We start from the raw sequence: 10,416 nt of genomic DNA, 5'->3' as shown, positions 1-10,416 counted from the left end.
CCATCCATCCATCCATCCATCCATCCATCCATCCATCCATCCATCCATCCATCCATCCATTCATGGATGGATGGATCCATTCATGGATGGATGGATGGATGGATGGATGGATGGATGGATGGATGGATGGATGGATGGATGGATGGATGGATGGATGGATAATAAACGAAACATGAAATTAAAGCAGTACTACACAGTGCATAGTCTCAGCAGCAGTTCAGTATTTTTCCAGCTTAGAACAGAAATCTTGGTTGGATTAGTTGGATTTTTTTTGTCTGATGACATCAGTTTAAAAAAAACTTAATGGAGCAGCTTAAGAAGTCTTACAGTTTTTAATCAGAACAAGTCTTGTATACTATAAAAAAATAATTTTCTCTTAACCTCTACAGAGCCTCTTCACATGCAGCTATGCATTACATCAACACACTCTACCACAGCTTTGGATTGTTGTATGATTGCTGATAGGGAGTGAAGTTTGTCGTAGTTTTCTTAAAAAGAACAGTGTCTGCTGGGACTACTCTCTGCAGTCCTGAGAGATGGCTGTACATAAAGATGTCAGAGTATAACTCTGATCACTCTGTCTGGCACCAACAATCAAATCACAGTAAAAGTCACTTACATCTCCTTTCTTCACCCTTATGATGCTTTGTTTGAACTTCATCAAGTTGTCTAGATGTGTGGATGTCTAATTATACTGATCTGCTGCCACGTGATTCGTTGATTCATTATGTGTGGTACAAAGCAATTAAATATTGACTTAATGATGGCTAATAAGTGTTTGTTCTCTGTTTTATATTTGATTACCGACAAGCTAAGACAAGGTATCATGTACTGTACAATAGGCAGTTAGGTACTCAAAACCTATTCATTTTGTGTACAGTGAATCATTTTATGTTCTGTTCTTAAAAGACCAGTGAAGATCAGGCTTTATGTTATTGGTCTGTTGGATAGCCAGGTATAGACACCTGTGGGATCTTCTATCATAATTAACAGAGAGCATGTGGTGCTTTCCACATGAATCCTTCACTGTTTCATGTCAGCTGGGGGGATTGTAGCCAAAATGCTTAGTTGATCAGTGTAGGTTCCACAGTTCAAGTGAAAGTCCCTGAATGTCTAGAAAGTTTGACATGTTCACATTTGTGATAACTTTAGTTTTCTTTCATCCCTTGCCGTCTTCCTCAACATGCAAAATGGCAAGATAAACATTTCCTTTCAGTTTGCCTCTATTGTTGGTGTCCCCCTGATTTCCCCTGCACTTTTGGTTTCTTCCCCTGGCATAGCAGCTATGATGTGTTTACATGCATAGACATTTTTATCAACTTTAAAAAGGCAACACTTATTTTGGTTTATTCTAATGCTTCCATTATTTGTGTCACCAGTCACTTTATAATAAATATTTATTTCTGGATCCCTCCACAACCCCCACTGAGTAAATTACTTAAAAGTTTCTGGACTGTTATGTGTCTAATCAGTCCAGTGTTAGATTATGTTAGTGCAATAAAATGTTTGTTTTATTTTAAAATTAATGTGGAAGGGGATGTGCTGAGCTGTACACAAAAGAATTCCATGGAAATTAAACTTAGTTTCAGTTCTCAAAATCTGAGTATGTAATCATTAACACGGGGATGCGTTTGCCTGTGTAGCCAACTCCAGTTTACTAAGTTATTGATATGTAATTACATTACAATTACATCCCTCCATATGTGAATGTTACCCATAGCAGCAAGCAAGTTTAATTTGATCACAGCTGCAGCTTAAAGAATCGTCTTCATGTTTTGGCTGTTGAGTGCTACACTCTCACAACTTTTGATAATGCTCGTTAAATGTCTTAAAGTTATTTGATCTCTCTTTTTTTTCAACCAACTTACTTACAATACTGAAACCATATTAGCAATAGTTGTCTGGGAATAACTTGATTGTGTTGTGAATGCCCTATCAGTGCAGGTCCAGGTTACACTTTGGAAGATGAAGATGTTTGTCCATTTGCTATGGCTCTGCTGTTCTCTCCATCATGAATGCTGCTAAAGGAAAATGTGTTCAAATGGTTCAAAACAGGCTGCTGTAGAGAATTTTTGACACTAAGATGTCAATCTTCTGCTGAATATAACTTTTACTATTTTCTTTAACCTAACTTACGATCCTAAGAGCTGTGCTATATGACAAGGTAAACTTTGGTCCCTCAAGCAAATAGGAAAAGAAACTGCAAGTATATTTCCCTTGACTTATTATGAGATGGTAAGGAAAGAGAAACAATAAAATTTAACAGGACGTACTTCAGGCTGCCAAGTGGCAACATGGTGTGACAATCGCTAAATCGCTGCACTACCTGTACCTGTACTCCTGTCTCACTTTTTTAAAATGTGCTGTGTAGGAAACAAAAAAAATCACTATCTACACTTCAGGGTATCTGTCTTTGTCATTTTTCTTCAAATTGGACATTGTGGTATTACGTCATCAAAATCTAAATGACTAGATCTTTCATGGCTCCTTTCAGATCTGAACTTTGATTCCATAATATTGCGTAAATCTCTATTGCACTAAATTTACAGCATTTTCAAGATATCAAACACCTTTTGTGCAAGTTGACATGAAGCTCATCTTCTACCATTTACTCCAGCTGGACATGTAAAAACCTCTTAAAATGAGAGAAAACAAAAAAAATCACAAAGGTGTAATTTCTCAAATTGTGTTTTGAAAAGAAATATGGACAAACACACACATTGTTAAAAGGATGCTTCTAAGATAGGAAAATCCTACATGCAGAGTGAACTTACTATGTCTATAGCTTTGGAAAAGGGAACTTGCAGCTCCCACCCCTCCTCCCCAACAAGTGCTTCTTTTATCTCCCCCTAAACCCTGGCTTTAATTTTAGGGACATTACTAAAAGAAAATAAAAAAACAGCTACAAAAAAATCCCACCTTAATGGTGAGAATCTATTTCCTTGCACAAATACAGTAAATGTAATCTGAGACCTTTCCACCCACACACTGTCTGCAGTTCTCTACTTTCTATTTACTGAGCCGTGGTACAAGAAACATGATGACCAGAATATATTTTAGTAACATTGAGTTAATGTTGTGCAAGGTATGTTTCATTTTCAAACAGTTTCCCCTTGACTTTTGTCCTGGTTTTTAACTGTCCCTTATTTAATATAATATTTAAGGCTCAAAAGTAACATAGTTTTGTGTTATAATAACATTCCTCTCTGTATTACATTGAGGGCTGGTTTGCATGACTATCTTGAGACCCATCAACATTTTGTTTAAGGCAAATTCTTCCTCCTCTATGACAACGGTGGTGACCCAGGTGAAACGAATGCATTAGATTGATGAACTCTTGAATTTGAAGTATTGTGTGACTCTAGGCAGTCAGCAAAAGGACCTCATCTGCTATTCCCTACTGTCATTTTGTTGTTTTGAAACTGCATATATGTCGGTGATGCAAAATTCCTTATTCATTAATGACACAAATTATATAATCTAAAGAGAAGAAAATGGGATTCCGATGTTTTTACATTATCAGGCTGTTGAAGGTATCTATCAGGAATACTATTACTCTCCATCAGGAAGTGCTGGAGTGATTCATGGAAAATCCCTGGAATTCCTTGTTTCTTCATTCTGATGCTTTCGGAAAACAAAGGAGTGCTGGAAAGATCATGTGACTTCTTGTGTGAAGTCTGTCATTGGCAGCTTTGTCCTGTAGGAGAGTGACTACTCATCTCAAGGCATTCCCCCTTGCGCTAACAAGTCCAACAGGAAATTTGGAGTAGTAAAGAAAACACTAAGATGGGCCAATAAGGTTTCTACAGAGCTAAATATGGGGGACCAAACTTAAAAGAGGGGGTTACGTTAAACATAAGTACCCCCTTAACAAAAGGTGGTGGAGATATTTTTACAAAGAACACCTTAAACTGTATAAAAGACAGAAGTAAGTTCTTAAATGGCATAGAAATCAGCAAAGAACAAGACGTGAATGTGAAACTCTGTGGTATGACAGATAAGTTATGACAAGCCAGCTGTGGGAGGATCTAGTATTTCTGCTCAACCACTGAGATAAATGTCAAAGGCGAACCAGTCTGGCGGTAAAGGCAAAAGTTCAGGGAATCCATCACACACTGTTTCACGCACACACACACACACACACACACTGAATCACACATCCCTAATGTCTAAGGTTTTACCATCAACTGGAAGAATCCCCTTCACTTTCTGGAAGCAAAAAACAAGTGAAAGTTACATATTTAGTTTTATAATAAATCCACTGACAAGGGCTGAGATGTAGTGCCTTGTAAATCTTCTTGAACCTTTTCATTTTTTTTGTGCTACAATCACAAACCTTGTTGCATCACGTGTTAGGATTATCAGGAAGAATTATGAAGCTAGAGGGAAATAATACATGGGAAGTTTTTTTTTTTGTTTTTTTTTAGCAAATTAAGTGTAATCAAAGCGAACGTTTGTATTCTGCTCTCTGGAGCCAGAACTTTGAAGAATGCCAGTTGTAACTATTTATGTAACTTTAAAAATAAAAAAACAATGCTTTGACACACATTTCTGTGCAGAATAGATTAAGCTCAAACAGATTTCATTGGTAACATCTGAAAAATACTACTTTATTTATTTTTTTCTAGTTTCAGATTCTCATTTTGATTTATAGCTCAACTTTGACTGATCTTTTCTAATGCATGAATATTTTTTTATTTAAATCCTTTCATAGTAGCTCAGGTTGATTGTTAAATATGACTACCTTGCTGAATGGTGAATCATCACCCTAGTCTGAACCTCAGTTTTATTGATTCCGACCAACTTACATTACGCTGCAGAAGAAAATCCCACAGTGTGGCTGCAAATATATGAAAATTTAGTGATGGTGTTTTCAGGGTTACATGCAAGGCTAGCTTTCCATAACACATGGTGGTTTGCATACAGACCAAAAAGAAAGATCCTGTTTGTTGTCTCGTCTGATCAGAGCACCTTCTTCCACAGTTTTGCTTTGTACCCTAGACAGCCTGTGGCAAACTCCAAAGATGACCTCTTATGGCTTTAACAATGACTTGCTGAAGTGCACCAATAGTCAACAAATTATTTTAAGTTTAAAGCTCATCCAGCATTATAATGAGTCTCTCAGCTGCTTTTCTGATCTACTTGTCTTCTTTGCTGGCTTCTCAGTTTAGATGGACATAAATGGTTTGTTGGGTCTCCATTAGACCTGTACTCTTTCTGCTTTCAGATACCGCTGCTGTTTCTTCACTAATGCTCTCTCTGAAAAACCTTTGTGGACTTCACAGAACAGCTGTATCTAAAATTAAATTACAATAAGGTGACATAACTGTTGGAGCAATTCAACATCTGAAAAAAACCATTGCAATGAATTTTATTTAAGGTTATTATAGTAAAGGTAGCTGAACATAAATGCATGCCTAAAGTTTCCATGTCTTTATTCATAAAGCAATGAGCAAAGCATGTTTTACTTTCTCAGTCCTTAAAATTATGTGGTACATTGTTTTGATTTATCACATAAAATCCCAGTAAAATACAAGGAAGCTTGGGTGTAACTTAATAAAATGTTAAAATGTTCAAGAGGTGTAAGAAAGTGTTTTTTCTGATTACTACAACTGAGAGCTGTGACTGAGAAAACATGAGCAAATTCTTATAAGCACAGATTCAATAAACGTGCCTGAGAGTCAAGATGTTATTTCAACATCTCAAATAAGATTGGAAATGTTTGTTGACAATGTTGCTACCAACATATTATGCTGTCTATTTACAGAAGACATTCAGATTATTCATAGAATCTTAAACAAAACTATTTAAGAAAATTGTAATTTTATTGCATGTTAAAGTATAAAAAACATTTTCTGGCTTATTGGATTTTCATTTTCTTGCTTACTGAAAAGGTAAAGAGAAGATTGCACAGACTGATAAAAAGTTAATCCAACTACCTATTCCGCTTCAATGAACTTTGTTGCAAATGAAGCAGACACAGATATCGAGACATACTTTATTCTAATAGACACATTTTTTTTTTTTCAAAATATAACAAATTTCTTCTAGAGAAACTGATTCATTGTCACATTTCTAACTAAATCTGGACTCTCTGAACCTCTCCGAGACCGCGCCTTTCCAACGTGTGCACGGTGTTACTATAGCAACAAATAGGAAACAAACTCAGGCTATGACCACGCCCTTGAGCGTAGAAAAGGAAGAGAGGCACTACTCTTCGCACAGACAACACGCGGGCAGTGAGCAAGACGAGACAAAGTCATGGTAAGTCTATCTTCTCTCCTCTGAAATGAGAGCAGCTTTTATTCATGTTGAATCTCACAAAGCGTGTTGTTTAGTGATAAGGACTATCACTTCTTTCCGTGTTGATTAAGATAGGAAATCAGTAACATAAAGTTCTTTGTAAACAAATACGTCATGCCAAACTGGCAGCAGTTCGAGATATAGAGCTTAGCTGTGAGCAGTGCTGTTTACACCGAGTCTGTTAAAAATGTATTTTGTGCCTGTGATTCAGTCTCCTACTTCCATCCATAATGCAGGTTTTTTTGGTTGACTGATTTTCTGTACTAGAATGATTTGCATTAATATGAAGACACATGGGGAAAAAAAAAAAAAAAGGTGTCTTATTATCTCTTCCGGTATGTGTATCCGTGTGTGTTGGTGGTTAATCAAGCTTTATTTGTTCAACATGAGAACAAACTACCGAGCTATTCCTGTAGATTCTGTTATTTTTAACCACCAGAGTCACTAAATTAACATTTATGCTTCTCTACATTTGTCTAGTAATGCGTGGCTGCCTACATGAAACTTTTGTTAACTAAACTGAATTAGTTGAGTGGCATTGGTAGATAGTTTCAGGGTCAATCCTGAAAGCTTGTTGAACACAAGCTTTTGTTCAACAAGGTGACGTCCTGCGCCATGTGAAAATTCCCACACAGTTTCATTATGATGTCATCACTTTGTAATGAGAAAAAGCAGAAGTCATAAACATATTCTGTTACACGGCAGATTAATGAGCCCTAATCTTTACTAGGGATCACTATCTATAATCTTATATTATACTATCAGATGTTGCGACTTTAAAATCACGATTATACAGTAATAATGTATAATACATGATGTATTGTATAAGCATACAATACATCATGTGCTGGACGTACTGTATTCATACAGTATGATGTATACATGCTGTATACATGTGTGCATACTGTACTAACTGTAGCATGGTATTAAGCATGGTTTAATAGTTACACACAAGCTTCCTTATATTTTACATAATATTAAACTATTATGTTTAGTAACTATTAAACATAATAGTTTAATGGTTATTAAACTAATCGAGTTTCAGAGGTTGGTTTCATTTTGTTGTGGTTAGAAATCGAGTGTAATAATAGGTGTAACTTTACTGAGTTAGACTATTCAGCCTACCCAGTTAGTTTTCCAATACAAAATAAATGAACTGGCTACTGTCTGGTTGAAAATCGATCTTTGTTGGTTATTTTATCGTAATTAAGCATAATAATTCTGAAAGTAGCAAAATAATTGGTTCATTACAAACTTTGTTGTAACCACTACATGAGAGGAACTCTCTCATCTCCTCCATCACTCATTCAGTGTCTTCCCATTATGCATGTGACACAGTCCCACTGACCAGGAAAGCAACGTACAAAAAATATATATATTCCAATCGCAATTACAGCTCTCAACATCAGAGAAATTTCTTGTATGATTAGGATTATTTTGTAGCATAAATCTGACCACAGCCTACATCTTACTTCACCCCTTGATAAAGAAATCTGATCAAGTTTTGTAGTTCAAAAAGACAACATCTGGAATATGTTGCAAGTCGTTTTTTATTGTAACCGTATAAACTGCTTTGATTTTTGAAACAATGATCGGTTGAAATTTCCTAACTTGTTATCCAGTAAGCATTTAGGTTAAAGAAGTCTCCCAATAGTTTGTATGGTATGTTAAAACATGCATACTTAGACCTCCTTTAAGTAAAAGAAATGTAACAGGTGTGTTATTGCAAAGACCATCACATCTTAAGTATTTCAATGTTTCATTTTTCCTTTTCAAGTTGTCACCCCTTTACGAATATGACATGCCGTAAGCCACAAGTCTCACAGGGCTTTACTGAGAACATCTCTAGGCAATGCCAAGTAATGCACCAGGTATTTTTTTCTAGCCACAACAAAATGAAACCAACCTCTGAAACAAACTGTTTTTTCTCGACATGAAACCCATGTAAAAAGATTTTTTTAGTTGTGTGAATCAATAACCAAACCCTATAAAGAGTGTAATCGGAAACTGAGAACACAAAGGCAACAGCTCACTGATGCAATTTGAATAGAAACCAAAGTGTTGACAATAGCCAGGCTGACCTAGATACAGTGTATTGGAATTAAATTAGATTAAATTAGACATCTACCTTGGTAAAATCATGTAAACAATATCACCTGTTGTTCATGTATATAGCTATAAATATTGCTATCACATTTCAGTTAGTATCAATTATACCAATACTAAACTTATTGTGTGCTATCCACCGAGTAATTATCTACAACCTGGGAATTCCCTCTTGTCTTAGTTTCTGCCTAGCAGGCGTGGAGCTTATCTTTCCATTGTTATGCTGGGGTGTAGCAGCTGTTTGAAGCTGCTTTGTCTAACCAAAGTTTGAAGCTTTGGTTAGACAAAGATCTTTTCTCAAATAGATTCACAGGCATCAACTGATTTCAACTTTGTCTTGATTCGTCCTGCTTCTAGCTTCATAATCTAAACCCTAAATAAACGGGAGGTAATTTTCTGCTTGGGAATTTCCTGAGCTAAAGTGTCTACCAGGAAAATGGTGGAGAGAAATTTAATTTCCTCTTCACTGGTTTTGCATTCCAGCTCTGCTGAGAGTTTATTAAGTAACTAGAGGCTCAGTCAAATCACTCTTTCTCCTTCAGAGAAGCAAGATGCAAAAATAGGCAATTTGGTGTGAAAATATTAAATAGAGTCATTGAAGGTACCTTGTCTACAATTTAAGTATTTCCAGTAATACTGGCTTTGCACTTTCAAACAATCTCTGTCTATACTTCAGGGACTTCCCTGTGGGTGTTTGTTTGCAGAAGACATGCTGGCGTATGCTCAGCTAAGACAAAAAAAATAAAAAATAAAATCCCAGAATTCCCCACATAACAGCAGGGATAAGTCATACATTTCAGATAAATTGTGTTTTTTTTATATATACAAGTTTGTGCTACTGTCTACTGTAATTAAACACTGTATAGGTGTACCTGAAAAAAATCCCAATATTTACTCTTTTATTACTTCAAGTCAATTTGTAAAAGCTCATAGACAAACACAACCTGTTTGTTTATAACTTGATTTAGCTTGTGTAAGTGCTTGTAACCAGAAGGTAACCCATCGTTTTGCAGTGTTAACTTGTGTTTTTGTTTCGACAGGCTTCAAGGATTTGGCACATTCTTCTGTAAGTCATCCTCACATTCCACCAATATATCATTGTGATTATGTGATTTCGGCCACAATGATCATAAATAATGTGACCTCTGGTGTAACACTTTTGATGGCTGTTTGTCATCGCAGAAGTGAGACTTCATGGAAAATGAAAGCCTAAACACAGTGCTGGTTTACAGCAAACATAAAACCTGATCAGAAAACCACTATAAATATATAAATAAACATTTCCCTATGATGTCAGTTCATGTGAAAATATGTACTTAAGTCTTGTAGATGTGCTGAGGTGATAAAACATTACTAAGTTCAGTAGTATTTTTTTGATCACTACAATATTTTTGTAGTAATTTTAGTTTGTTTAAAATCTAATAATGCAGTACATTTGTCATCTGATTGGTGGCCTGCTATCTGTTGTTAAGGTGTTTTAAGCACTAGTGTGCCGACTTCATCTAACTTTTTAACCTAGCACAAAATTATTTATACCCCTGGGTTTTTTCAGATTTAAAGCACATTTTTAATTCACCACATGTCTTTAAGTTTGAAGCATTATGAACATGTTGAAGTGGGCCAACCAGAGTCCTGACTTGAATCGAACAGAGAATATGTGCAGTAGTTTAGTGTTTTGGCAGGGAGGTTGTAAATGTTCTTCCATTTGTTATTGGAAAAAGTATTTTAAAACGTTTTTGTACGAGAATACATTTCCACCTGGCCTGTTAAAATTAAATCCACACCATCTGTTAGTAATAATAACCCAAATAATAAACACATAAATAGACATAAATATGAATAAGTCCAAAGATGAATTGGTGTTAATAAATGAGAATAATAAAGAAAATAAGAACTGAACACACTAAGAAAAGTTGTTAGAAGTCGTGAAAAGCCTAAGTATGTTAAATCAGCTGGTTAAGCTCCAACTAATGCCCAATAAAGACCTTTTTTTTTTTTACCAAGGTA

At 35.6% G+C, this 10,416-nt stretch overlaps 1 protein-coding gene across 2 annotated transcripts in view; it reads left to right on the top strand.

The window, feature by feature from the left end:
* The first annotated feature begins 6,179 nt into the window (after window positions 1–6,179).
* LOC103474491 (butyrophilin subfamily 1 member A1-like) overlaps window positions 6,180–10,416 on the top strand; it is a 10,739-nt gene continuing 6,502 nt past the window's right edge. For both annotated transcript variants that reach the window (XM_008425505.1, XM_008425504.1), the window contains exons 1-2: window positions 6,180–6,264; window positions 9,450–9,475. In XM_008425505.1, the coding sequence (XP_008423727.1) occupies window positions 6,262–6,264; window positions 9,450–9,475 (29 nt within the window). In that variant the 5' untranslated portion in view covers window positions 6,180–6,261. The remainder of the gene's footprint in view (window positions 6,265–9,449; window positions 9,476–10,416) is intronic.

Source organism: Poecilia reticulata, linkage group LG13, assembly GCF_000633615.1.
Source record: "Poecilia reticulata strain Guanapo linkage group LG13, Guppy_female_1.0+MT, whole genome shotgun sequence".
Classification (NCBI taxonomy): domain Eukaryota; kingdom Metazoa; phylum Chordata; class Actinopteri; order Cyprinodontiformes; family Poeciliidae; genus Poecilia; species Poecilia reticulata.
The sequence above is the reverse complement of the archived record's forward strand: the minus strand, read 5'-3'. Positions and strand labels throughout refer to the sequence as shown.